Here is a 27,679-nt window from a genome sequence, read left to right as displayed (position 1 = left end):
CTGATCAGACACCCCCATGAACCACACGAGCACATGAGCATCAACAGAGTCAGCCAGGATTGAGTTTGCTATGCCAGGAGAACACACTTTATTGGGTAAATTTCCAGGAAACCTGGTTTTGCATGGCGTAAAAGCACAGTTAAGTCCGGAAACACAATACGGGGAGTGTTTTGGTAGAAAAACCTGCTAAGCGTAGGGGGACCCCTCTAGAGAAGGGCAGGGTCGTTAAGCCTCCAGGAGCCACAGGGGTGTCCTCCCTCCTGTGGTCGGGGCCCTGCCCTGGTGGACAAAGTGGGCTGTCACAGCGGGCGGGACTGCATGTGCTCCCTGGAGGAGATGACTTTCCCATCTCTGATCTCCTCGGTGATGGTGCGGATCTGAGTGCCAACCTGGGGAGCCGGGGTGCAGGGCACAGCGGGGACACAGGGCACCGGGGGGACAGAAGGAATTCTAATAACAGGCTTGCATGCCGTGGCACAAGGTGGGGGAGGAAGCCTGAGGAAACAAAATCATGCAGGGTGCATTTGGCATCGGAGCACTGGGCTGAGATTAGTGTTAAACAGATCTAGAGGATCAAGCGAGACCGGTGGCCCCGGACCATCTCAGTGCCTCTGAATTCCCCAAGGGTGAGAGGACTGAGCTACAGGAATGAAGAGCAGAAATTGCCAATCAGAAAAGATGGCGGAAAACACGCGGCGTGTGTTGGGTCGGATTCTCCCGCTGTGCATTACCAAAGCCTGGGACCAGATGGGGAATCTCAAGGGGCTTTGGTTTAGTTCCCTTCATCTGGGCGACAACCACTTCTGGGCTTGATGCCCTCCACATGGCACTGAGGGTTCAGTCAAGCCCTACCCTAGCCCAAGGGCCACTCACTTGCAGTCCTCTCCCTCCAGCAGGCGGCGGTAGGTAGCGATCTCGCCCTCCAGCCGGGCCTTGACGTCCAGTAACACCTGGTACTCCTGGTTCTGCCGCTCCAGGTCGCAGCGGATCTCAGAGAGCTGGGCCTCCACGTTGCTGATCAGGCACTGCATCTGGGCCAGCTGGGAGCTGTAGCGGGCCTCGGTTTCGGCCAGGGTGGATTCCAAGGAATTCCGCTGCAATGGGAAAGAGGAAGAGCTGCCTACTGGGGAGGAATCCCCTGACCCCAGAAACCCACAGCCCTGGGCATCTGCCTACGGCCTGTGATCACACCCCATGAGAGCCTGCACGCTGAGGCTGGTGCGTCGGGGACCTGCCGCAGGCCGTGGCCAGCGATGCAGGCAGGGGCCACTCACCATGCTGTGCTGAGTCTGCAGCTCAATCTCTAGGGCGTTGACCGTACGTCTCAGCTCGATGATCTCCGTCTGGCAGCACTGCAGCTGCTCCGAGCTGGACACCACCTGCTGGTTCAGCTCCTCGGTCTGAAACACATGCCAGGGCCCAGAGCATGGTCAAACCAAGCTACTTCCAAGGGTAACCCCAGCCCAGGAGCCTGTGGTCCCAGGGCACCCCAGCCCCACCTGGGTGTTGAACCAGGCCTCCACATCTCTGCGGTTATTCTCCACCAGGGCCTCGTACTGGCATCTCATATCCTCCAGGATCTTGTTGAGATCCACTGGGGGAGCAGCGTCCACCTCCACATTCAGTCGGTCCCCAAGTTGGCAACGGAGCACACTGACTTCCTGCAGAGAGGAGGCAAGACGGCATGAGGTTGTGAAAAAGATGCTGGATTGCAGGTTTCAATGACCTAAATTCAAACCCTCTTCCCTCAGTCACCAGCTGCATAGCATTAGACAGGATACTTAAATATCTCTGAGCCTTGGTCTCCTTCTCCGTATATACCTACCTCCTTCTATGGGATATTTGTGAGATGATACAAACCCTAGGCAAATTAAATTGCTGTTATCAGGCACTAGAGCCCAAATAGACATGTAGCGTTATGGGCAAAAGTGTAGACCCTCTATGACCTTAGGCAAGCAACTTAATCTCTTTGTGCCTAAGTTTTCTCATCTGTAAAATGGAGCTTGTAACAGTTTATAATTCTTGGGATTATTGTAAGGATGAAATGAAACGAGAATGAAATGCAAGGCCTTTGTATAGTTCCTGCTGCACAGAAAACTGAAAGCCCAGCAGTGGCTTCCTAAGCTGGATGGGAAACACTGGGAAGTCACATGGCACCAGCCTCACCTCCTCATGATTCTTCTTGAGGCACATCAGCTCCTCCTTCAGGGACTCCACCTGAGCCTCCAGGTCAGCCTTGCACAGGGTCAGCTCATCCAGGATCCTACGCAGGCCGTTGATGTCGGCCTCCACTAGCTGCCGCAGAGACAGCTCTGTCTCATACCTGCACACACAGAACCCTGCCAAGTCTGCAGCAAAGGAAACCACACACCAGCAGGGACCCCTGCCCTACTGTCCAGCTGCAGTGGCTGACAGGATCAGGAGCATGACACTCCTTTCCCCTGAGGTCCAGGGCTCATGCCACATTTTCCCATCCAGCCTTATTCCCACATCACCAGCTCCCAAAGGCAGGGGACAGAGGCAAGGGAGTGGCATGGCAAACCTTCCCTGATCAGGCCCACTCACTTGGTCCGGAAGTCGTCAGCGGCCAGCTTGGCATTATCAATCTGCAGGACCAGCCTGGCATTCTCAGACTTAGTCAGCAGGATCTGGGGAACAAGAGGCTTCCCATAAGCTACAGGAGGCCCAGCAGTGTGGGGGCAGGTAGGGGGATAGCTCAGCTCACAGAGGCCATGCCACTATGTACCACCAGCCCCTTCAGCATTTCCAGCCCTGAGCCACACCTCAGGTGTGGGGGGAGCATCCACCCCACAGGGGCATCCCAAGGATGTCAGTGACCATCAGTCCTGGTGCCTGTAGCCTTCAGAGTGGCACAGCAAGATACACCAGGGTGAGGCAGACCTGAGTTCAGGTTCTGCATCTAACACTCAGCCTGTGTGCTCTTGAGCAAGTTGCTGAACCCCTCAAAATTCATCTTCCACATCTGTCAGATGGGTCCAGTAATACCAATCTCTCCAAGATGAAGAATAAATAAGCCAGGGAATAGGAAAGTGTCAGGCACAGTGCTGTATCCAGTAGGGGCTTGGTACATGTTCCTTCCCTTCCTACAGCAAGGGGAGGGGGGTGAGGAACGGCTGGCAACAAGGTACAAGCAAGAGACCAGCAGAGAAGCCTGGGTCCCCCAGGAAACCAAAGCCCTAGAGAGAAAAGTTTGCCCTACCAGGAGAATTCCCTAAAAGCTACCGTCCCATCTGGAAAGGCCCTGGAATGAGACAGACGCCTCCTAAGAGTTGGGCTGCTCAGCTGGAAAGGGGCCAGGTCTCCCTCACCTTCTGCTGGAAATCTTCGATGGTCTTGAAGTAGGACTGGTAGTCTGGGCAGATGTGTGGGATCTGAGACTCGTACCACTCCCGGATGCAGCTCTCCAGCTCCGCGTTCTCCCGCTCCAGCTGACGCACCTTCTCCAGGTAGTTGGCCAGGCGGTCGTTCAGGAACTGCATAGTCTCCTTCTCGCTGCCGTTGAAGGAGCCCTCGCAGAACCAGCCCCCGCTCCCCACAAAGCCAGAGGTGTGGCACCCAGAAGACAGGTAGGAGCCAGGCAAGCAGCTCCCAAGGCCAGAGAGGCCCGACCTAGCAGAAGAGATGTACCCTGCAGCACCGGCGAGACTGGGGACCCTGCAGGAGCCCACAGAGTGGATGGAGGACACCCGAGAGATGCCGCCTGCTGTGCCACAGAGGCCCTTGATAGACCCAATGGAGAAGGTCGGGGTGCAGGTCTGGGTGGCCATGGTGCTAGCAGAGGAAGGTTGCAGCTTAGCAAGGAGCTCAGGTTCTGGACTCTCAAGGCCTCTATGGAGCATTTATGTACACTCACCATTGGGTGTTGGCATGGTACACATCTCTTGCTCTTGGGAAAGCCTGTTCCTACCCCAGATAGCTAATATTAGAATGTGATTTTTGCTACCCATCCGGAACCCCATGCCTTGTAAAAAAAAAAAAAAAAATCAAATCGTTGAATTTGGTTTGCTAAGTCAGGACTCTCCACTGTTGTCATTTCCTAGCAGAATATGAGTTTTATTGCCTCTTCAAAGAGTCTCTGCACCAGATCCCATAAATCGGGAGTGGCTGCACGAATGACATTTGGTTCCTGCTTTCTCCACCTCCCTTCCCCTGGGGAGCCCCATCTGTCCCTTGTCACCTCCATCCACTGCTGCCACGCCTCATAGCTGCTCACCCCTGCCTGGGCTACTGGGATGGTAAAAGGGAGCAAAGGAACTAGAATTCAGGGAGCACCTGTGATGTACCAGGCTCATTGTTATTTCATTTACACCTCGTAACAATCCTAGGAGATGGCTGATTTTATCTTCATTTTTACCAGTGTGGAAACTGGGGCTTCGAATGGTTTAATAGCTTGCTCAGGGTGAACAGGAAGTGACTGGCAGAGCTTGGGTCTGAAACTAGGGCTCTCAGACACCAAATCCTACTTCCTTGCCCCACTGCTTTCCCACACAACTGGAGTCAAGTCTGGGTACCCAGAATTTAGGGACAGGAGACCTAGTTCAAATCCTGGCTCTGCTACTAATTTGCCCTGTGATACTGAGCACATCATTTCCTCCCTGGGAACCTCAGTGTTTTCACTGGAACAGTAGAGATCGTCCTTCTGTCCCGCCTGCTTCACACAGATATAAGGAGGATCGAACAAGAAGTGAAAGTGTTTTGCAAGCCACTGGGTCCTGCAGAAGTGTTGGTTGGTTAGGTTAGGTTAGGTTAGGTTAGGTTAGGTTAGGTTAGGTTAGGTTAGGTTGACAGTCTTTGATGATGGTTTATGGCTGTGACCAGCAAAGGTTCGTGAGTGTGAGCACTCACATGGCACTGCTGAGAATGCTCTGTCTGCCCACTGGGCACAGCAGGGTGGCAGTGGGAGAAGGAGATGCCCCATATCCAGTCCCTCAGTCAATGAACACATCGTCACAGACTCCTGCTATTATGGAATCTGCAGGCTTGGATCACTGGGCAGAGCTGGAGGGCAGTTTCCTTTGTGGCCGTCAGCTTTTTGAACCTCATGGGTCGAATCAGGACCCTAGAACAACCTGCTCTGACCCTCCTGGTCCCTTAACAGGTCACAGAAATGGCCAATGGCAGACTCTTTGGACAGAGGAGGAATACAAAGAAAAAAGCTAAATACTGCCAGATAGTTAAGCAAGCCGAGAGAGAAGAACCTGAGCATTGGGGACCAAAGATAAACCTGGGTCTTCCGCCTTGAAACATGGACTTTCCCAAGGCTTGGGAAACCTGCTCACTCTGCCCCCACACATGCTTGGTTTGCAAAGCTGGCGTTTATGGAAGCATTTATGTGCTTCTAAGGTTGTAATTTGCCAACCTCTTAAAATGTTTTATAAGCTTCTCTCTGAAATTATCCAGGGAGGATTGGCTGTGGTGAACATGCCTCTCCCAGCAAGGTGGACACCTTGACAAGATGTCCAGGAGCAGCTGGCAGTGGACCCCGTGCAGCCCCTCTGGGAGCAAGAGCACAGCATCAGCCCTCCAGAGCACCAGCTGCCCCAGCAATGGCTTCCTCACAGCCACCCAATCTCCCCAGTTCTCCTGGCAGGGCCTAGGATTGGATTGTCATGGGGTTTCCCAACCTCAGCCCTTCGTGCCAGGTCATTCTTTGTTGTTTGGGGCTCTCCTGTGCTTTGTAAAATGTTTGGCAGTATCCCTGGACTCTACCACCAGATGCCAGTAGCCACCCCCTGCCCCAGTGTTGACAACCAAAACTGTCTACAGACATTGCCAAATGTTCCCCGGGTTAGGAGTCAGGGGGCAAAACCACCCCCAGTTGAGAACCACTGGACTATCAGGACCAAGACTGGGGCTCCGACCCAACCTCCCCTAAGCACCCCCCACTTTATTTTCTGGGACAACTAGCGTGGAGTCTGGCTGTCTCTGTTGGGCCCACTCAGGCAAGTCCTCAATACACCCATGCCTCGGTTTCCCTTTTTCATGACACAGCGTGCTTGTCCTGCAAAATGGGCCATAGGGCAGCCCTCACCAAGCCCTTTGCAGAGCTCTTCTCTGTTCGGGATCTCTGGCTGGTAGGCATCTGAAGTTAATATTCTCATTTTCTTTTTTATTTTAACCCCTGTACTGTATGATCCATATCTGAAGCTGATTCTAGGTTTCTCTCAGGAGAACTGAATAAGCAAGGAGTCTGCTAATCCGAATATCTAGATGTCCCCATCATTCTCACCTGAGCATCAGGAGGGCCACTGTGGACCAGAGAGGTGCCTCTAGGGTTGTGGGGAGAGGAATGTACCTTCCCTGGAGCAGGTGACCAGCTCGTCAAAGGTAAAAGTCTTTCAGCTGCCCTCAGTGTCCTGCCTTTTTCCTTATTGTTGACTGCACAGCCAACCCCCCAACCCAAGGGAAGGGCCCTGAGCCAGGACTCAGCAAGAACTAAGTTCAAGCTGCTCCATCCCTCTGAGCCTCAGCTTTCACAATAGGTCTGTGGAGGTCATAACACCACAATCACGGGATTGTGAGAACTACATCCAAAGGGGCTGGATAAACAGGAAGTCATTTCACAGATTTAAGAGACTGAAACTGCTCTTAGTACCCATATAGTCAGAACCCCAGTCCAATGCTGTTTCCAGGGCACAAAACCACTTGCCCTGGTTTAATGGAATACTAATTCAGAGGCCTAACCCAGCTGTCTAAGAAAAGACAGCTACTCGAAGAGGCATGGTCTAGGATTGTGTCCAGAGCTGCAGCAGTCCCCTCAGCTAGAAGTCTCCATCTGGCCTCTGACCCTTACTCTAGAAGCTTCCAAAAGCCCTCACACCACCTGCAGGCTGCAGTGCTGACAGGATGCCCTACCCACCATGATCCCAGCTTGGGGGCAGGAGGAAGAAGGGGAATGCTGCCATAGGAACAGAAAGCATCCTGGCCTTTCCCCATGCCCATCTTGGAAGGCCGCCAAGTTCAACATCAACTCCTGAGTTTCTGGCCCCTTCTTTGGCAGAAAGAAGTCTGCACACTCAAATGAACTTCCATCTGAAAACCAAGGTTCTCCATGGGCAAAGGCCTGAAATATCAAGCCCAAGTCTCCTTCTGCCCAGCTCTGAACAGTCCCTTCCATGCACAAGGCATTGCTGTCACAGTGTGCCCAAGGAGGGATTGAGTTCTTCAAGCAGGGTATCTCTTTTTATGCTTCTCTGGGCTTTGGTCAGAACATGCTGGTCACCACTACCCAAAGGCCCCAAAGATAGTGAAGCAAACAAACCAGACAGCAGCCTCTGGGATGGCCAGGCCAACCAGAAATGGGCACAGACAAGAATAAGATCTCTGCAGAAGGCCAATGGTTGTCTCTGTTAGAGCAGCCTGCTGGTTTCAGCTCCATCTTTCTGGTTTTCTCCTACTGCCTCTTCCACCCTTGAGGTCCATACACCCAGATCCTAGAGAATTTCCCACCAGAAGAGGCACCTAAGAAATGTTCATTCCATGTTTTAACCTCTTCAGATCCACCCAGCACCCAACGGTCACCCAGGACCCTGGGAGACCCACAACTCATGAGAATCAGTCGTCCTCCACACGACTGAATTTTCCTTGGAACAAAGAATGTGTTCAAGCGACAAAGCACCTGGGAGCCCTGGCCCCTCCCCTGAAAAGCAGGGTTCTATATATTCTGTGTCAAATAACCCCATCAACAGCTCATGCCAAATCCACTGTCAGCTTACGTTAGATTCTAGTGCAGACATGCAACAACAGGTACACAAAGTTGAAGAAAGCCTCACAGAAAGGGGAAACCCTACAATTAAGCCCCTTCTAGCCACCAGTGTAATTTTTCCAAAAACTCCAGGAAAAGTCTCATTTATTCAGTTTTTTTTGTTTTTGTTTTTGTTTTTGTTTTTTGAGACAGAGTCTTGCTCTGTCACCCAGGCTGGAGTGCAGTGGCAAGATCTCGGCTCACTGCAAGCTCCGCCTTCCGGGTTCACACCATTCTCCTGCCTCAGCCTCCCGAGTAGCTGGGACTACAGGTGCCCACCACTACGCCTGTCTAATTTTTTGTATTAGAGAGGGGTTTCACCTTGTTGGCCAGGCTGGTCTCAAACTCCTGAGCTTGTGATCCACCCGCCTCAGCCTCCAAAAGTGCTGGGATTACAGGCGTGAGCCACTGTGCCTGGCTGTTTATTCAGTTTTGATGGTGGAAAACTCAGGGCCATTCACAGACCTGATAAAGAAAGGGTTGCCAGATTTAGCAAATTTTTTAAATGTGGCATTAGGAGCATACTTATAGGGTGTGTGTGTGTGTGTGTGTGTGTGTGTTGTTGTTGTTGTTGTTGTTGCTGTTGTTGTTGTTGTTTACCTGTAATTCTGATCTGAGTGTCCTGTGTCTGAAACCCTCAGTAAGGAAACATCGCTGGTTGAGAGCCTTGGCCAAACAAATGCAGCTCTTTCTTCCCTCCTTCCCTGGTGGCCTGTCACCATGGCTGGCTGTTCTCAGGGTCAGACATAGAGGGCTTCCCTTGGAGAATCGTGCCTTCCTGTCCTCTCACACCCTGCTGTCAGTGGCTGTCATTCTTGCCCTCCCAAGTCCAAACAGTACTTGGAGATGCAGAAGCTGAATTATCCTGCCTCCCATCCTGGCCACCTCAGTGACATTCCATCCTGATGGCAGCTGCCTTCAACAGGGTGACTCAGACCTTCCTGGACAAGATTTAGCAAGTCTCTCTCTGCTCCATTTCCCACCCCCCAGCTTGTGCCCCAAATGTCCACCTGCCCCCTGCTATCACCCGGCCTCACCAGGCTCAAGACAATCTGAACATGCACTCAGTGGTGAAGGAGGTCCCCCCCCACTGCCTGGCTGCCCCTCCACAGTGTTGGTCCTGGTCCTGAGCAGTGACTCCTCTTGAGACTCTAGGGCCCTACAAGGAGCATAGGTCCAGCTTCCCAACCTGCTGTTCCTGGCCTGTTCCTGAGCCCCCATCAGGCCTTGACCTTCATCGGGCCTTCAAAGTCCCACTTGACCAGGCCCGGAGTTACTCTAGAAATCTCATCTCCCCCAAAATATAAAAGTATTTTCTCTCCCCCTGGGGTGTGGTTTTTGCTCTTGCCCAGGACTTCAAGGTTCTGCTCCAAGCTGCTTTTGCCGTGGCAGATGCCCAGAGAGCCACCCTAACCCCAGCCTTAAGCCATACCTCTCTGGTCCTCTTGTGGCCAAGCTCAGCCTTCCACATCTCAGGGCCCACCACCTTCTCCCCTGGGGCCAGCGCTCCCTGCACAGCTGCACTGGCTGCCAGCTGCCATCTGGAAGAGTCCACAGTCTCCTGCTCAGACTCACTGAGTCCCTAACTCCCCCACCCCACTTTTATGGTTGGAGCATTTCAGAGCGTCCTTTCTCTCCTTGGTGTGCTTGAAGAAGCTGTGATTGTGGGAGATGCACAGCCAGGCCCACTGGGAGAAAAGAGCTGGTACCTCAGTGTCTAGCGTCCCCTTGATTCAAGTATCACTTAGCTGAACCATAAAGCGAATTTTCCAAACACCCTGTTTGATTGGACTTGTAGTCTGCATTTACAGGGGCCGGCATGCAATTGATTTGACTCTCTTCCTACGAACAACAGAGTGTCTGCAAACCAGACTGCGGGCTCTGGGCTGTAATTAATCATGCCTGACACTGGATTTTACTTTCAAACTGGTCTGAGATCCTTGGATGAAAGAAGCCACAGTCGTTATGACTGTTCATACAAAGGGATACCAGCTCTTGGCCAAGTCCCCCAAATACCCACCCCCAACAGGTGCCTGTACAAGTCTCAGCAGCACCCGCCACCTGCTTATTTTCTTTCAAACTCTGCAGGAGGATGGAGGGTGTGAAGTGTGCCCAGCTCTTTCGAAGCCCCCAGAGGAGCTGCTCAAAGGGACACAACCCACATATTCTGCTCCGCTCCAGCCACCAACAGTCCCAGGGACACCATCCAAAAGAGGGCAGGTCCCTAGGCCGCCCCTCAGATGCCCTGACCCAGGCAGGGAGGAAGGAAGGGCCCCCACAGCTGGATAAGAAAAGCTGGAAGTGGCCAGGCGCAGTGGCTCACATCTGTAATCCCAGCACTCTGAGAGGCCGAGGCAGGTGGATCACCTGAAGTCAGGAGTTAGAGACCAGCCTGGCCAACATGGTGAAACCCTGTCTCTACTAAAAATACAAAAATTAGCTGAGTGTGGTGGTGCATGTCTGTAATTCCAGCTACTTGGGAGGCTGAGGCAGAAGAATTGCTTGAACCCAGGAGGCAGAGGTTGCAGTGAGCAGACATCATGCCCCTGCACTCCAGCCTGGGTGACAGAGCAAGACTCTTTCTCAAAAAGAAAAAGAAAAAAAAGCTGGAAGAGTCAATCACACCCGTCGCCCTGCACCTCCTGCTGTGACTTTGCTTCCTAATCTTCCCCAGAGCCTCCCTTGGCTGGGACAGTGAGAGTCCCCTGCCAGGAAGGCCCAGACACCCCATCTCATACTCAGGATCTTCTATGGATCCTCAAAGCTATCACCCAACACAGAGGGGGAGCAGGCGCCAAGGGGGTCTCAGGCCTGGAATGTGCCTGCAGCCACACCCTGCCTGTCAAGGGTCTTCTGTGGATCCTCAAAACTATCACCCAACACAGAAGGGGAACAGGCGCCAAGGGGGTCTCAGGCCTGGAATGTGCCTGCAGCCACACCCTGCTTGTCAAGGGTCTTCTGAGGATCCTAAAAGCTATCACCCAACACAGAGGGGGAACAGGCACCAAGGGGGTCTCAGGCCTGGAATGTGCCTGCAGCCACACCCTGCTTGTCAAGGGTCTTCTGTGGATCCTCAAAACTATCACCCAACACAGAAGGGGAACAGGCGCCAAGGGGGTCTCAGGCCTGGAATGTGCCTGCAGCCACACCCTGCTTGTCAAGGGTCTTCTGAGGATCCTAAAAGCTATCACCCAACACAGAGGGGGAACAGGCACCAAGGGGGTCTCAGGCCTGGAATGTGCCTGCAGCCACACCCTGCTTGTCAAGGGCCCAGCTGGGGACCGGACGGGGCACTATGTTGAGACCAGGCCCGGCCAGGACTGGGTCTAGGACCCAGCCACTCCACCCTGTATCCCAGCAGGTGGCCATCGAGGCACTGATCTGCTTTCTGGGGTGAGCCTGCCCCCTGCAGGGCCCGGGCAGGACAGCCATCGCATTGAGGAGGGCAGCAGCCTGGCTCATTCCCCAGGGTGGAGCCGGGAAGAGAGGGAGGTGCCTATTGCTCGGGGTGAGGAGGAGGTGGCTGAAGCGCCAGGAGTCACAGAACAGCGCCACGTCTCTCCACCTGTGTGCGCCACCCGCTGCCCTCCTCCCTCCAGAACCCGACCTGGCTCTGAGGTGCCAAGACACCCCAGGAACATCGCAGGCTTGATTCCTTCATCCCCTAGGCTTTGGGGTCTGGGAGAGAGCCTCACTTCTCCCCCAGATTCCTGGAGCCGAATGCTTGACCCTTGGCAAAGGACCAGCCCCAGTCTTGGAAAGCACATTGGAACCACAGGTCCCAGCTCTCTCGCTGGGCAGGTCTTTGACCCCGTCCAGACCTGTCTTTCCATGTGTAAAATGCGCACAGCTGTGCCAATTCATGGGATTGCTGTAAAGATGAAATGAAAGAAAGGATGAGAGTAAAGGATGCGCTACTGTGCCCCCCTTTCCGTTGTCTCTTTCATTCCGGCATCTCTTGTGCTGGCATGGCCTCATTCACAATCATTGGCATGGAGATTAGCCAGGTGCCAATGGAAAGGGGCTGTTTCCTCATAGCCACAGCACAGGGAATCAGCGGTGTGAGACTGGCATGGGCGTGGCACCTAGGTCAACCCTGGGAAGGGGAGCATTGACCCAGCAGGCCTGATAAATCTGCCCTCGCTTGAATGGCCGCCCCACACCTGATAAAGAGTTGAGTCCCAGAGAGAATGAGGCGGATTCCCCACCCACTGCCTCTCCTACCCTTCTGACCAGAGAGCCGGGATGACCATCTGCTACTCCCAACTCAAGAAGGCTCCTGGGGTAGCTTTGGCAGAAACACCTGCTCTCGGCCTGCCCTCTGAGCTTCCCCGGGATTCCTGATGGGGCCACACAGGTCCTCAGATGGGGCCCAGCTTCTCAGTGTCCTTGCTGGGGTCTGGGTGAAAGGCTCCCAGGCCAGAGTCCCCACTGGGCCTAGAGTGCAGCTCATTTCACTGCTCCTGTGGGCGACTACCCTCACCCCCCACCAAGTTTTGCAAAACTAGCTCAGAGAATGAGGGGGCTGCCCCTAAATAGCCATGCCCGGGGTCTCAGGAAGAGGAGCTGCTCTGGGCCCCATAAGCCCTGGGATCTGGACCCCAGGGTGCCTTGGAGCAGCCAGGGTAGCTCAGCGTTGAGACCCCAGGCCCCTCTCTCAGTCTAGGGTAGGGGCTCCTGTGCTCTCTGTACAATACTTACTTACCACTTTCATTTCCCATAGCTTGTAACTATTTATTCCCTCATTTCTCCATTCAACATATTTATTGAGCCCTTATAACATTCTAGGTATGAGGATGAGACTGACGATGAAACCAGCCCTACCCAGAAGGAACGCATAGCTTAGAAAAGAGAATGAGAAAGATCGTGACCAGAGGTATCTTGTTTACTGAGCACTTACTATGCACCAGTGACTGTTCTGAGCACTTGACTTTAATTAACCTATGAGGAAGGAAGACTTAGCAGATGAGGAAGTCAGGCCAGGAATGTTAAGTAACTTGCCCAGGATTACAAATGCAGATCAGGTCCCTGTGGCTCTGGGCTCCACAAACATTGCACTCCAGTCATTGCTGACAGCACAGGGTCTTGCTGGGATCGGTGGGGAAGACCAGAGAAGACCCAGAGCAAACGATGAAACCTGAGCAGAGTTGTGAAGACTGTGACTGTTCATTGGTGTGGGTGTCTCCTCCTACCTTCCTGTTAACCCATGGACTCCTTGAAGACAGAGCCTTCTTTTCATCTGCCTCTCTTTCTCCAGGACCCCACACAGTGCTTGGTATACAGTGGTCACTCAATAGATAGCTGCTGACCAAATAGGTTACCAAAAACGTTAAAAGGTGCCGGGAGCAAGGGCATGTCCTGTTTCTCTTTAATGCCTTAGCTCCTCTGGTGCTGTTCCAGGCACGTGAACTTGAGCCGAGCCCCACCTTGTTCTGTAGGAACAAGTGGGTGGCGGGGTCTGGGGTGGGATTTGGAATGGTGGAGGGTGGACACCTTTCTGCTAGCTTAGCAAGCTGGGCCAGGCATGTCTGAGCAACCACTGTGTGAGTAAGACAACTGCGTGCAGCCCATACTCAGGCTTGAGGTGGGGGAAGAGAAGGAAGACAAGGAAGGGGGAGACCACACAGGGGAGCAGCAGAGGGGAGGGGAGGGAATATGAGGACGGTGCCAGACGAAGGGGGCAGATGGCCAGGGTGCCGGAACTCCATCTACCCTCTGCCTTAAGCCCCTTAACGAAAATCAAATGGCACTGGAGGGGCATTTCCCCAGTTTGTTCATTCACTTCTGCCTTTCATCAGCACTGACAGAGCCCACCTGCACTGTATTGGATGAGAGACCCCCCCCAACCCCCCGCTTTGAGGAAGGCACAGCCCTGCCTTTCTCACTGTCACTTCAGTGACACTTCAGTGACACTGTCAGTTCTAGGACAGGTGGGCACACACATGTGAACACCCAAGTGTGCCCCACCCCAGCCAGGTGCTGCAGAGGAGGGGGCATCCATCTCAGTCTGAATTTTGAATAAAAAACTGGTAGTCTCCAATAAAATGGTGACAGGAGTGTGGAGAGAGAGGAGAGAAGAAGGTTGGGTCAGACAGAGGTCTGTCACCGAACAAAATCCCCAGGTGCCCAGCCACCTGCCTGCTTCCTCAAGGGCAGTTTGGGATGGCAGGAATTTGGGGTGAATGAGGGAGGCTAGTGTAGGAGCCAGAGCTGGGGAGAGGCCAGAAGAAGCTGCACCACCAGGACCTGGAGGCGGGCGAGGTGTCTAGGCTTTCCTCAGTGACCAGCGGGGAGCGATTGGGGTGTCTCTAAGCTGAGAAGAAGACTCAGTTTCCAGTAATCACCCCTGCTGGAGTGTGGAGCATGGAGGCAGGGACGCCAGTGAGGAGGCTGTGGCCACGTGCCCATAGTTAGGACCAGGAAGGACATTATGGCTAATGCAGTGTCCACAGGAAGCATTGTGAAGGGGGTGAGGGACAGAGGAGGCCAGGATGACTCCTGGGCTCCTGGCTCAGCTTTCCAGGTTCTCCGGGATAAAGGGCAAGGAAGGAGCAGATCTGGGAGGATGATGGGAGCTCTTTTGCATGGGTGGATTGAAGGAGGTGATGTCTGGCTCACCGTTGGCAATGGGAGTCTGAGGCTGGGAGGGGCCTCAGTGGAGATTCGAGTTTGGGCGTTATCAGAACATACAGGCAACTGTAACCATGGTTATGTCCTGGATGACCCACAGGGACAGTGAAGAGGAAAAAGAGAAGAACACCCACACCAGAATCCAGGAGGTGAGTCAACGTGTAAGGAGTGAGCAGAGCAAGAAGAGGCTGCGAATCAGAGCAGGGGCAGCCAAAGCGGCAGGGAGAGAGCGGGGAGCACAGAGAGAAGGGGCCAGGTTAGTGCAGCGGCCAGCCAGGGAGCTGGTCCCAGGAGTGGTTGGGAGTGGCAAGACCTAGGGGTGGGCTGGGGAGGACATTAGGAGTGGATGCCTCAGGCCAACAGGGAGCCATTTGCCTGAGAAGAAACCTCTCTGCAGGAAGCAGGGAGGTAGCAGGTGGGGGCTGGGCCTCCTTCTCCCCAGATCACCCCTTCACTGGCCCCTTGCAGCCTGCCCCAGAGGCATCTGTACTTTTTGCCCATGTTTCACCCTCCCTTGACTCTACTATCAGCTGCCATTCTCACTGAACAGCCTAATCTGCAAGGCTGTTGAACTGGCTCACGTGCCCCTGCGCTGCCTCTGGTGTGTTCCGTCTGTCCATGTCTGCTGGACACCATCGTCTGTGAGCTGCCTGTGTCCTCTGTGTTTGCCGTTGTTGTGCCTGTGTGCTCAGATGGCCCATGGGCCTATGTCTGTCCTTCCTAGATAGGAAGCTCCCCAGGCTTGTCCTTGTCTGGATTAGCTACTCCGCCCAGCTGTGTCCCCCTCACCCCCTAAACCAGGGCCCTAGCAGGGGCCACCTAAGAAACCAGGCCGGAATCAAAAATATGTTTGCAGAAAGGCAGGAAACTTTATTGAATAATCTTTTCTTTGGGGTAGAGAAGTTGAGAAACCAAAGAGTGTCCAGGTCAGAGAGGAGAGAGATCCGACAGGAAGAGAAGAGCACAGAGGGCCCATCATCAGGAGAGAGTCAGGACGGGGGGTCCTGAGAGCAGAGGGACTGAGCCTTGGGTCCAGCAGCCCCTCCTCTCTCCTGCAGGGAACTGCCGGCTGTCTCCTCTTCTGGGTGCTGAAGACAGAGGGAGGGGACGCCAGGCAGATTTAAGGCCTACGGACATCAGAAGTGCGGCGACCAGAGGCATTAGAGGTGGTGGTAACAGAGGCACTAGAAGTCGTGGTAACAGAGGTGCTACGGGGGCTGACGCTTCCTGGGAAACAAGAGACAAGACATGCTCAGGCTGGAGAAGACCCACCTCAGGACAGGGCAGGGCCCCCCTGGAGGGCTCACAAACTCCTCATTAGTCAGGTGGTGCGTGGATGGAGACTCTATTGTCCCCAAAGATGGCTCTTCCCAAGACAGCCAAATAGCTCTGTGGGGCAGAGCCATCAGTTTCAAAAGGAAAATCAATGAGCGAATGACCACTTCCACCCCAGCTCTCCCCCTCCCTACACTGGAGAGCCCAGCACTGGCTCCCTCCCTCCCCGCCAGCTCCCACCCCCATTGGGGCAGTGAATGGGAGCCTAACTCTGCCTCCCCCTACACCATGGGGCTGTTCACTTACCTGCTGAGGAAGGGAAACCAATCATCCTGGGAGAGAGGACAGAGGTGGCCATGAGCAGAGGGTAACTGAGGGCAGGTGCTTACCTGTTCCTCTGGGGAAGTGCCTCGGCTTATCATTTCAAGCCCCTGGGCTGGACTCTAGTGCCTCCTAGCTGTGCCCCCAGCTCAAGGGACAGCAGCATCAGGTGCCCACTGGGACTGTCTGTCTTTCCTGTCTGTCTGTCTGAGAGGTCTCAAGGGGAGATATTATTAGCCACAAGATTCAGGGTGTTTGTCCTCCCTCTGGATCGCCCAAACCCGCAACCCTCCACCTGAGCCCTGGGCCCACAGGGGTGGCTTGATTTCTGCAAAGGGTCTAAAGGCAGTTAAAGCACCATAGTAATAGCTTTGTTCAGCTGAGTTGTATCCAAGCTCATGTTTTTCCAATATCAGATGTTCCCTCCACGGTCTCTGTTCCCTCCAGTCTAACTTGGAGGCCCAAATTAGAAAGTTTAAAGGTGTTAACCCTGCAGCCTACCAAGGAAATGTCCCCGTAAAGTCAGACAGTGAGGGGTCTCCTCTCTGACATGAGGGGGTGGATCTCTAAGGCCCTGCCCGCTCTGACACCCACGGGTCCTGCAGTCACTATCCTAAGAAAGAGGCTGGAGAGGACCTACTTGGCGTCCTGGCCCTCGAGCAGGCTGCGGTAGGTGGCGATCTCCTGCTCCAGACGCGTCTTGATGTCCAGCAGCATCTTGTACTCTTGGTTCTGGCACTCCATCTCACTGCGGAGCTCGCTCAGCTGGGCCTCGATGCTGCTGATGAGTCCCTGGATCTGCTGCAGCTGCAGGGCATAGCGGCACTCCGTCTCTGCCACCGTGTTCTCCAGGCCGGCTTTCTGGTGGAGTGACAGACAAGAAGTTACAGGGGGAGCCAGGCCAGAGGGAAACCTAGAGGTGGTCGCCACCAGGCAGGAGGCTGCAGGCATACCATGCTCAGCTGGGACTGCAGCTCAATCTCCAGGCCCTGGAGCGTGCGCCTGAGCTCCGTGATCTCTGTCTTGCTGGTCTGAATCATGGCAGTGTTGGTAGACACCTCCTTGTTCAGCTCTGCACTCTGAAATGCAAGCAGGAAGAAGGTGGTGGGGAAGCTCAGCTCAAGCAGCCTGACCAAGAGGCTGTGTCCGCCCAGCTCCCCTGGCTATATGGGGTGGGCTATGTGGGGTGGGAGGGCCGGGTACCTTGGCGTGGAACCATTCCTCAGCATCCCGGCGGTTCCTCTCTGCCATGGCCTCGTACTGCTCCCTCATCTCTGCCAGCACGCGGGTCAGGTCAATGCCTGGGGTGGCATCCATCTCCACGTTGACCTGGCCGACCACCTGGTTGCTGAATTCCTTCATCTCCTGTGGGAATGGGAAAGGAAGATGTGTGAGGCTACTCATCCTCCCTCTCCTTGGCTCTGAGTGCTGGCAGAGTGTTCTGGAAAGTGTTTCCAGGTCCCACAGTGGAGGACTGTGTCCAGTTGCAGGGGAGGGCTCCTCCTTCTCACTGGAGGTTGTTGAGCCCAGGGCAGCCTGCAATCCCCGCTCACCTCTTCATGGTTCTTCTTCATGTAGGCCAGCTCTTCATTCAGGCTCTCGATCTGCATCTCCAGGTCAGTCTTAGACAGAGTGAGCTCATCCAGCACCCGGCGCAGGCCGTTGATGTCGGCCTCCACGCTCTGGCGCAGGGCCAGCTCATTCTCATACCTAAAATAGTAAAAAAATGAAATGTTTTTTGAAAAAGCAAGACATAAATGATATGAGACATTCTCCCTACCCCTGCACGAGACTCCAATACTTCCAGACCTTCACTCCTGGGATGCTCCAATGTCATTGGTCAGATGAGCTTTTGTCTAAACTAAGAGACTCCTGGGAAAGGAGAGGGAGGGGAAAAAAAAAAACTCACTTGAGCCTGAAGTCGTCCGCAGCCAGCCTGGCATTGTCAATCTCCAGGATGACCCGGTTGTTTTCAATGGTGGCAGTCAGGATCTACAAAATGCAGAAGAAGGTAACCTCTAGGGCATGGGTGTCCAGTCTGTTGGCTTCCCTGGGCCACATTGGAAGAAGAATTGTCTTGGGCAACACATCAAATACGCTAACACTAACGCTAGCTGATGGGCTAAAAAGAAATTGGCAAAAATAAAAAATAAAAAAAACTCATAATGTTTTAAGAAAGCTTACAAATTTGTGTTAGGCCTCAATCAAAGCTGTCCTGGGCCACATGCAGCCCACCGGCCACAGGTTAGACAAGCTTGCTCTGGGGGGTCCACGTGCTTGAGGAGGTAGCCTGGGAAAACATGGGCAGGACCTGGTTCCCGTGGGGCTCTACCTCTAAACTGTCCTGTGAGCTGGGACAAGGCATTTCCCTCTGGGCCTCCATTGCTCTTCTGCAAAGTGAGGAGTGGGGCTGCATCCCCTCCAATCATTTCTATCACTTTAATATTCCATGTCTGAGCACCCTGGGGGAGATGCAGGGAGTGCATTTCTGAGGAACGACCTGCTGAGAACATCTTTGGTTCGTCATGTCTTGGCAGCCTCAGACTAGCACCCTCCCTAGGCCACTGTCTTGAGATCCATCCCCTGAAAGTCAGGAGGGACTCGGCTTGGTGCCACATATCTCACAATCACTTTGCTAGAGCTGACTTCCCAGCTGAGTGGAGGGGAAGTCCAACAAATATTCCCATCCCTTTGAATTTCTTGTCTAAACGTTTATATTCCAAAGCAGTGAAAGCCTGCTCCACATGGCTGAGACTCAGCCCAGGCTGGTAGATTTCTGCTCCAACAGGCTGGTATCACAGCACAACAGACAGGGCTCGACAAAGGGCACCCATGTTCAGCACTGCCTAAGCTTCTGCCTCTCTCTCCCCCAACTTGGCCATCGCCAGTTGAGAATACCAGTTTGAATGGGTCCCCTACAAAGTAAACAATTATTCCCAGGGCAATGAATGAACACGTCTCTCTTTCTCTGTTGATTTCATGCATTCTTAGTGGCTTTTAAACCTGTCATGTTTCCAGATAACTCAGTAGGTTAGGATTATAGAGATCGAGTCATGAATAACATAACTGCCTGGAAAGCAGTAAAAAAACTGACATGAGTAATAACAATCATAAAAATGAATAATGAGAGAAAATGCATTTGGGGAGTTGTGGCATGAGAAAGCCCATCAGAGGTAGAGACTCTTGGTAGTCAAACAGTAGGCTTTTCCCCTGCAAGAAGTTTGTGAATTCCGTCCACACCTAGTCCCCCACAACACTGTGTTTCTTGGCCTTGGAGGCTCTGCCCTTCATGGAGGACCCCTCCTCAGCTTCCAAGGGCTCACCTTGTCCCGGAGCTCTTCAATGGTCTTATAGTAGGGGCTGTAGTCCCGCTCAGGGCTAGCTGGGCTCTGCTTCAGGTGCCAGTCACGGATCTTCACCTCCAGGTCGGCGTTGGCCTCCTCCAGGGCGCGCACCTTCTCCAGGTAGGAAGCCAGGCGGTCGTTGAGGTTCTGCATGGTGATCTTCTCATTGCCAGTGAGGAGGCCGCCATCACAAGCACCAAAGTCAACAAAGCCACCAGCAAAACCCCCACCAAAGCCACCTCCAAGGCCACCTCCATAGCCACCTCCAAGGCCACCTCCATAGCCACCTCCAAAGCCACTACCAGCCCCTCCACCAAAACCACAGCTCACGCCGCCTCCATAGCCCCCAGCTGACCCCCCGGACACAAACCGAGTTGAACAGGTAGAGACACCACGGCCTCCTCCCAGCTGGCAAGAGCCACCCCCGAAACCACCTCCATAGCTGGCGGAGGAGCTCTGCAGGCGGAGGCTCATGGTGAGAGCAGGATTGAGAGCAGGTGCAGACAGAAGCTTGCTTGGTCTGGGCCGAGGACTGTGGCTCTTCCCCAGAGTGGACACCTTTTATACACCTCCATAGGGGCTGGTTATCTTCTCTCCTCCCTTCCCCACCCTCTGACTTGGTGCCAACTACACTTCTGTTTCCCACAAGCTTAGTTATCTCTGATCTCTCCAGGGTGGGTTGTGCCTTTTGGGGGTGGCTTTTTTTTTAATCCTTAACAAAAAGAATGATTCAGAGGGGACAGCATTCTGCCTGAGACTGCCCTTTTGACAAGTGAATTCTGTTTCACCTCCACTTAAGGAGTTCACTGTGCAGGCTCTGAGCCCCACCCAGTATTAGAACGGGACCTGAGATGCGGAGGCCTGCCAGGAGCTTCTGCGAGGAAAGTGGTGGGTGCAGAGTGGCTCTGTGCTTTGCAAGGTCACCGTAGCCCTCGACCTTCCTTTTTTCTATACCTAAAACTTCTGACTGGGATGTCCTGGATCCTTCTTAGCACTTTATCTACTCCAGGGGCCCCAGCAACTCTGATGACAAACTTTGCTTGGTCCGATAGAATCACCTGCCTTGAAAGTATTTAGACTGAGAAAGAAATAGCTCCGAGGCCATCAGAAAAAGTCACAGTGACAGAGACCTTAAGGGATCTTAGGGACCATCAGACACAGCTGTGGAAACTCAGGCATGGAAAGAGGAAGTGGCCCTGTCCATTATCATAGCGAATATTCTCAGAGCCCTCACCATAGGCAGGAACTGGGTGAAGTTACTTTACACTCATCATCTCATTTAACCTTCACAGCAGCCACAGGAGGAGGGTCCTACTATTGCCCCCATTTACACATGAGGAAAATGAACCTTAAGGGCAGAATCAGGACTGAAATCCAAGTCTGGTTCTGTCTGACGCTAAGATGCATTTTTTTAGGTACATTTTTCATACAGTAAAATGTATAGATCACGTGTCCAGCTTGATGTCATGCATGGGTATGCACGACCTGTGTAAACACCACCCAGGACATTCCCAGCATTCCATAAAGGTCCTTGTACCTTTTCCCAGTCAATTACCTGACTCCACACCCCTGATGTAACCACTCTTCCAACTTCTGTCCCCATAGACAAGTTCAGAGGTCCTCAGCTAGAGGCTGCTTTGCTCCCCAGGGGACGTTTGACAATGTCTAGGAACATTTTGGTTGTCACAACTTGGGGGCACTACTGATAGCTAAACACCAGGGATGCTGCTAAACATCCTATAAGGTGCAGGACTGTCCCCACAGCAAAGAATTATCAGACCCAAAACATCAATAGTGTTGAGGTTGAGATGCCTGGGTCAGTCTGGCCCTCAGGTTGAATCACTCCATTACGCTGACTGCTTTAGGGCACAAACACATCCAGGAAGACGGCCCTGTAATAACGTGAGCAGGGTCCTTTCTAGTACGCCAGTCATATGAGGTCTGTCCCAGCCAAGAGGCCACATAAGAGGATGTGACACAGGACCCAGGGCCAGGATCTCAGCTTAGGATCCTGAGATGTGGCTGAGAAACTCAGGGACTATGTAAGAACCCTGCCAGAGGGAGCTTCCCCATTCAGGCTGGGAGAAAAGGACCTCAGATGGCATCTGTGAGGCCAGGATAGAAGGTCCTCCTTTCCAGGGCTGACAATGGAGGACCCTGAATGCAGACTCCCAGGCCCCACTCACCAAGGGGCCAGGGTTGCTGTGGATGGCATCTCGGGAGCAGCTTTCTGGCCCACAGCAGCCACAAAGGTCTGGATGATACCAGGCCAGGGGCTGGGTGGGGTGGCACAGGCATGAGGTTCTCCTGAAACCCCCTTCACTGATTCAGCAAGATCAGAAGGGAGAAATCTGAGTCAGGGCTTTCTGGGCCTTTGTTTTCTGGGGTAGAGAAGCGGGCCTGTGCTTCCCGCAGGGGTATCAGCAGGGACAGAGCCAGGGCACGTTGCCAGTGTTCTAACAGCCTGGCGAGGCCAGGGATTCAGGCTAACCCCTGACCCTGCCCGGCCCTCCTGCCCAAGCTGATGGCTCAGCTCTATCTCTCTCTCCCTGAAAAGGGGTGATTCAGCCCAAAGCAGGAGCTCTTGCTCTCTCGGTAGAGGATCAAAACTGACAAGAAGGTGATTAATGGAACCTGCCAGGCCTGGGGTAACAATGCCCCAAACCTCCCAGAGCTGACAAGCAGGTTCAGGCCAACGCCTCTTAGAGTAACAATGCCGCAGATCCTCCAAAGCCCCAGTAACACAAACACGGAGTGGCCCGTGACATTCATTCCTTCGCGGGGTCAGGGCACAGCCTCTGCCCGCTTAGCGGGGACTTGTAATGCCTTGACACAGGACTGCCTTCCTCCAACCCGCAGTGAATCCCAGAGCCCTCTGGGAGGAAGCTAGGCAGAGATCCAACCAGGGACCCATCTTTTTTCCTATTTCCACCCTGGTCCTAATGGAAGAAGGAGAGAGCGCTGGGGCTGAGGCACTGCTACCTCGTCTTAAGCTTTCTGCTTTGTTTTTTGGCAAAAACAACAACAACAACAAAAAGAAACCCAATGACTGCGGTCTTCTCCCAAGAACGTTTCAAGGGAAGGAGCAGCAAAACTGCATTATGAGTACCCCGCAAGCAAGGCTGGGCTCAACACAATGTCACCAAGTCTCACAACGGGAGAGGGTTTAAGTCAGCCCCATTTTGTAGATGAGGCAGCCAAGGTTCAGGGAGGGAAAGTCACTTATCCAAGGATACCAAGAAAGCAAGATTTAGAGCTGGCTTCTGGCCTTCTCTACCCTGATGACATCTCAGCAACCTTGCTGTGAATTCAGATGTATGATCTCTGAATGTTCTTAAAACCCTTGTAATTCCCTGAGTAATAAGGGTGCTAGGAGCATCTTAGTTCTAATGTTTAGTCTTTAAGCCCAGTTTCTGACATAGAACTTTTACTCCCTTAGAATCTCCTAGTGAAAGGAGCGTCTTCTGTTCTAATGAGGTGATTCTTGGTGAGCTCCCAGAGGGAGGCTGGTCACCACAAAGACTTTCAGCCCACCCCATCGCTGGTCCTCTGGGAAGGGGAGAGGGGCCGGACATTGAGTTTGTAATTGACTATGGCTATGTGATGAAGCCTCCATACAAATCCTTAAACTATGGAGTTCAGAGAGCTTCCAGGTTGGTGAACAAGAACACATCCATGTCCCAGGAGCCTGGTGCACTCCAGCTTCACAAGGACAGACGCTCCTGCTCTCAAGACACCTCTGCACCTCGCCCTGTGTATCTCTTTATCTGACTGTTCATTTTTATCCTTTAAAATACCCTTTGTCATAAATTGGCAACAATAAGTGCACTGTTTTCCTGGGTTCTGCGAGCTGTGCTACCAAATTATTGAACCCGAGAAGGGGGTCATCAACCCCTTGTGGTGATTTGTAGCCAAGTCAGACAGAAGTTGTGGGTCACCTCGGGACCTACTCTTTGCAGCTGGCATCTGAAGTTGGCTGTGGGGGCAGCCTGGTGGGACTGAGCCCCTAATCTGTGGGGTCCGAGCTAACTACAGTTAGTGTCAAAATAACATTGACTTCTAGGACACCCAGTTGGTTTCAGAGGATTGTTTGGTGGGAGGACGCAGAACTGTTCTATGTTGAGCGTGGGTATAGATAGGAAAAAGTAGGGGTTTTTTTCTATATTCACATTCTATATATGTTAAAAGATAATAAAAATAACACTAGCTAACATTTATTGAAGCCTCGGTTAAGCACTCCACAGATGTAATCTCATTCGGTCCTCAAAGCCACTCTATTGTTTTTATTATACCCTTTCCTCAGGTGAGAAAGCTGAGGCCCAGAGAGGTTAAACACGTTTCCCAAACTCGAAAGTGCAATTGTGTCCATGGTAAGACCCTTTCAGGCCAGTGCTGGCACCATCCCCACCCAAGCAAGGGTATCTTCTGTGGCCTTTCCCTTTCTCAGGCCAACCTGTCACCCCAGGCCGGGCCGGTGGACTGTCCTGCTTCCCGCCCGTGGGAGTGCTCATTCAGCACAAAATTGTTGTAGGAACTTTCTCATCCAACCCCCTCATGTCACCTGTGGGGAATCTGAGGCTCAGAATGCCAAGGCCCAGAATACTGAGGTCCAGGAATAAGGGGAATAAGGGGGGAAAAATGCATGAATTTCCAGCTGTACCACCAGCTGATCATGGGCCGTACATTGAAATGATTTCTAAGTTTCCTTCAGCAAGTTGCCTTTCTGAGTCTCTGATTCTCAAAGATTTGTCCACAGTCATTAGATTGTTTATCTGCAGAGGTGAGGCTTCAACCCTGTCATTCAGACTTTAATCTGGAATTCCTTTCTTGGATCAGGCACCTCTCTCCCTGGACTCCATGGGACCTAGAATCCAGGATGACTGACCAACCTCAAAAAGGGTCTCAAGGCTCCTCCACAGGGAAGAACCCTCTCCTGAAAGGCAACCCTTCCCCAGAGAGTCACCCCAGGCCCTCTGGGCAGCTCCCACTCCTCAGAGATGCCTGCTTGGCACAGCACCACCCAGAAGTCTTTCAAGGCTAAGCCTCAATGCCTTAGGCTCTTGCATTTCTACAGCGCCCAACTTTTTAAAATCCCTTTTACACCACCACTGGCTTCTCAGATACCCAGCGAGCTCAGCAAGGGCTTTGGACAGGGTAGACCTGAGTTTCAATCCTCCATCCACCACTGACTCGCTGTGTAATCTTGGGAAAGTCACTCAACCTCTCAGTGCCTCAGTGGTCACCACTGAAAAATGGGCACTAGATGAGTTAATATTCCAGGCTCCTCAGATACCTGAGACACAGGAGGTGCTGGGCAGGCAGGAGGTTGCTACTGCCTCCCTTTTACAAATGAGGAAATGCAAGCTCAGCATTGCTCAGTGACCTGTCAGAATTCCTCTAAGCCTCCACCTGGCAGGGACACATTGCTTTGCTTCCCTTCCTTTTCTGGTCCCTACAGTCAGCATGGCACCCACAGCAAGCAGGCAAATGACAGGAGGTGGATTTCCTAATTTACTTCTCCCACTCCATCTCAGGTTGCCTGATGATGGGACCTTTGCTGAATATACCCCCAAATCCTGCTCCTGGCACAGGAAAGCTCAGGATAAATGCCTGAGGTGCTGTTTCGGGGATATTTTGTCCCCTGGCTTTAGGTGAGGATTGGCAAACAAGAGTTGTGTCCAATGGGGTCACCCCAGCTCCAATTCAGGAGAGCCGCTGGTGGTAATAGAAAAAAAAAATCTCAAGAGAAAAGCTGTCTGCTCCTTATTTCCCCCTGTGCTGCCAGCTGCCCATGGAGGGACAGGTGGCCAGGTGGCCACCAGGTGGGCACATGCCCAGCATACTGATGAATGTCTAAGGCAGGAAAAAGCAAAGGAGAAGCAAGTTCACACATTAAACAAATATTTATTTAGCACTCGCACTGAGAATTCAGCAGTAAAGACAGTGAACACAGTCCCTGCTGTCACAGCCTCCCGTCTGAGGTCCCAGGATACAGATCATCTCATAGAGACCCTCAGGATCATCTTGTCCAGCCAGACTCCCAATTGAAAAGTGGGGAAACTGAAACCCAGAGAGAGGCAGGGGCCAGCCACAGTCCTCAGGGAGATAGCAGCAAGCATGTCTTATGCCTGGTCTAAGAAGCCCAGCCTGAGCAGGGGACACACCCAAGGCCCTAATCTCTGGTCGGAAAGCCGCCCTCTCTCTATGGGGAGAAGGGAGGGGCATCGCCCACTGCCTGCTTCTCTGATTGGCTGGAAACCAAGCCTGACCTCAGCCCAGGGCAGTCAGAAGGTGTACCCTTGCTGCCCAGAGACTATTAAAGGCTCAGCAGGGCATGAGCCATCCCTGGATGCAGGTGTCTCACTCCAGGGTCAGGTTGGGAACGGGACTTGGCAAGTTCCAAAGATTTCTCTGACAGCCCCTCCAGGCATCCCAGGAGAGCAGAAACAGGTACTTCAGGGAGATAGGAGATTTTCCTCTTACCCCCAAGCCAGAGTCTGGCCCGGAGAGAAGGCACACTGGACGCAGCTCATAGGCGAAGTCATCTTGCCTCTCTGCACCTTTCACAGAGGTTGTTAGTTTTGGAAACTAAAGGCTGAGAAAACCCTTTGCTGGCTGTTTGGGAGGCCTGAGACCTCTTGACAGAGGCCTGAAGGCCAGTGAGGCAGAAGCAGCAGCCAGGCCACCAGCTTCCACTGGCAGGAGCCGAAGAGAGGTGGGAAGGAGACTGGCTGTTCCCAGGACGTGGGGGATCTGGCAGCTAGCTAATGGTTTGGATGTCAGGGTGAACTTAAACCACAGCATGAGAGACTAAGGTTAGGCGTGAGGACAATCTTTCTGACGTTAATGACTGAATGGCATTTGGCATGCTGCCCGCAGAGGTTAAGAAATGGGTTTCTGTCGGGCGCAGCAGTTCACTCCTATAATCCCAGCTACTCGGGAGGCTGAGGGAGGAGGATCACTTGAGGCCAGGAGCTGAGACCAGCCTGGGCAACAGAGCGAGACCTGGCCTCTTATAAAAAATTTAAAAAAAAAAGACGGGTTTTAGATTTTTAGTTAGCATATCTCTTAAGAAAAGTGTTGCAGCTTCTGTCACCTCACAACTTAAAGGGCAAAGCGAGGGTCTGGAATCAGAGCGACCAGTCCCAGACCCAGCTTCACCATTTCCTGGCTTGTGACCTCATTCAGGTTACTAAACTTCTCCAGGCCTCAGTTTCCTCTTCTGAAACTGACGCTGAAGGCTGATACTAACTTAAAGAGCTATTGGAAGAATTAATGAGATGCCATCCCGGAATGCCCAACCCAGGGCCTGACATATCATAGACACTCACTAAATTCCATTTCCTTCCTCCAGCCCCAGGAAGTCTCGCCTGTGTGTGTTCTCAGGAGACACATTCTTAATTAAATCTCCCCTAGAAAGAGCAGGCACCACTTTATCTCCAACCAGGGGTTTGTGGGGAAGGGGCTTTGCACAACAAGACACATGGGGACCCTCTCAGAGGGCTTGACCCTTCCCCCAAAAGATCAGATTCTCCAAAGACACAAGCACCTCCAATCTGCTCTTCCCAGTGAGACCAAGAAACCGGTTCTCCCTCCCCACCCCCAATTCTCACCCCAGTTCCTGAGCCAGCCCAGCCTCTGCACCCAGAGTTCTGTGCTTCCTCATTTTCTGCCCTCGGTTTGGGATGATAAATGCAAGAGCTCAGAGAAAACAGCCTGAGACCAGAGGCCACAAACAATGTGTGCATGGATGCTACTGCTCTAGAAGGACTCTGGTGGAGATGCTGGGGATGGGGGAGCAGGAGCAGGATTTGGATTAAGGAGGGTAAGAGGGGTTGATGTTGCTTTCAACTTAATCTTGGGAAAATCTCGAGGGCTTCCTGGAGCTGGTGTCTTTCCCTCTGGGCAATATAAGTGCCTTTTGGGAGGAGGCATCAGCTTCAGGGGGGATGGGGCCAGCTCTGCAGGGGAGTCAAATTGGGAACTGGCTCGGCCACTCTGGAGGTGTTATGCCTGGCTAGAAAGGATGGGAGATTGGAGCAGCACATGTGGTGAGGGTCAGAAGCAAGGAGCAGGGTCCTGGCAGCAGGCTGTGAAGAGGGCCCTGGGGTCCTAGAGCAAGCCCTGGTCTTGGAGTCCTACAGACACAGGCCCAGGCCCAGCCCTGCTACTTATCATCCATCCACAAGGCCCGGGGCAAGTCATTCTTCTCTCTGCCTCCAGTGACCTCATCTCTAAGGTGGGAATAATAAATCCTGACCACCTACAGTGGTGAGGATTAAATGAGCCCCATGGGTGAGCGTGCCTGGCATCATGCCAGCCATGGGATGGCGAACAAAGACAA

General features: G+C 53.1%; 2 protein-coding genes and 1 long non-coding RNA gene across 6 annotated transcripts in view; 1 reads left to right on the top strand and 2 right to left on the bottom strand.

The window, feature by feature from the left end:
- The window catches only part of LOC129533765 (uncharacterized), a 53,735-nt gene extending 38,158 nt beyond the window's left edge, over window positions 1-15,577 (top strand). Inside the window, exons 2-4 of the long non-coding RNA XR_008680134.2 lie at window positions 12,554-12,641; window positions 14,496-14,544; window positions 15,454-15,577. This is a non-coding gene — a long non-coding RNA (uncharacterized lncRNA). The remainder of the gene's footprint in view (window positions 1-12,553; window positions 12,642-14,495; window positions 14,545-15,453) is intronic.
- KRT36 (keratin 36) lies at window positions 60-9,305 on the bottom strand. Of its 3 annotated transcripts, XM_055388155.2 has the most exons (9): window positions 9,198-9,305; window positions 3,875-3,924; window positions 3,330-3,630; window positions 2,566-2,648; window positions 2,167-2,323; window positions 1,500-1,661; window positions 1,275-1,400; window positions 874-1,094; window positions 83-495 (listed from the first exon to the last, which is right to left on the bottom strand). In XM_055388155.2, exons 1-9 carry the CDS (start codon window positions 9,234-9,236, stop codon window positions 300-302), a joined length of 1,335 nt encoding a protein of 444 aa, XP_055244130.2. In that variant the 5' UTR covers window positions 9,237-9,305; the 3' UTR covers window positions 83-299. The 3 variants fall into 3 exon arrangements, with proteins under 3 accessions (XP_055244128.2, XP_055244130.2, XP_055244129.2); XM_055388153.2 differs by having other exon boundaries at window positions 60-495; window positions 3,330-3,924; window positions 9,198-9,246; XM_055388154.2 differs by lacking the exon at window positions 9,198-9,305 and adding an exon at window positions 8,087-8,103 and having other exon boundaries at window positions 3,330-3,924.
- KRT13 (keratin 13) lies at window positions 15,241-19,871 on the bottom strand. 2 transcript variants are annotated; one of them, XM_004041674.5, is made up of 8 exons: window positions 19,315-19,871; window positions 17,901-17,983; window positions 17,545-17,701; window positions 17,195-17,356; window positions 16,945-17,070; window positions 16,632-16,852; window positions 15,977-16,002; window positions 15,509-15,622 (listed from the first exon to the last, which is right to left on the bottom strand). In XM_004041674.5, exons 1-8 carry the CDS (start codon window positions 19,807-19,809, stop codon window positions 15,516-15,518), a joined length of 1,377 nt encoding a protein of 458 aa, XP_004041722.2. In that variant the 5' UTR covers window positions 19,810-19,871; the 3' UTR covers window positions 15,509-15,515. The 2 variants fall into 2 exon arrangements, with proteins under 2 accessions (XP_063562474.1, XP_004041722.2); XM_063706404.1 differs by lacking the exon at window positions 15,977-16,002 and having other exon boundaries at window positions 15,241-15,622.
- Between the last annotated feature and the right edge of the window lie 7,808 nt (window positions 19,872-27,679).

This window comes from Gorilla gorilla, chromosome 4 (genome assembly GCF_029281585.2).
Source record: "Gorilla gorilla gorilla isolate KB3781 chromosome 4, NHGRI_mGorGor1-v2.1_pri, whole genome shotgun sequence".
Classification (NCBI taxonomy): Eukaryota; Metazoa; Chordata; class Mammalia; order Primates; family Hominidae; genus Gorilla; species Gorilla gorilla.
This window is presented reverse-complemented; position numbering and strand designations above follow the sequence as displayed.

Excerpts from the sequence above, each read along its gene's own strand:
- KRT13 (XM_004041674.5), bottom strand. The coding sequence starts at position 19,809 with ATGAGCCTCCGCCTGCAGAGCTCCTCCGCCAGCTATGGAGGTGGTTTC. Across the intron at positions 16,853-16,944 it reads TGCAGTCCCAGCTGAGCATG|AAAGCCGGCCTGGAGAACAC; the intron begins GTATGCCTGCAG and ends TCACTCCACCAG. Across the intron at positions 15,623-15,976 it reads TGGTTTCCCTTCCTCAGCAG|GAAGCGTCAGCCCCCGTAGC; the intron begins GTAAGTGAACAG and ends CTTGTTTCCCAG.
- KRT36 (XM_055388153.2), bottom strand. The coding sequence starts at position 3,860 with ATGCTCCATAGAGGCCTTGAGAGTCCAGAACCTGAGCTCCTTGCTAAG. Across the intron at positions 1,401-1,499 it reads AGGCCTGGTTCAACACCCAG|ACCGAGGAGCTGAACCAGCA; the intron begins GTGGGGCTGGGG and ends CATGTGTTTCAG. Across the intron at positions 496-873 it reads CTGGAGGGAGAGGACTGCAA|GCTTCCTCCCCCACCTTGTG; the intron begins GTGAGTGGCCCT and ends TTGTTTCCTCAG.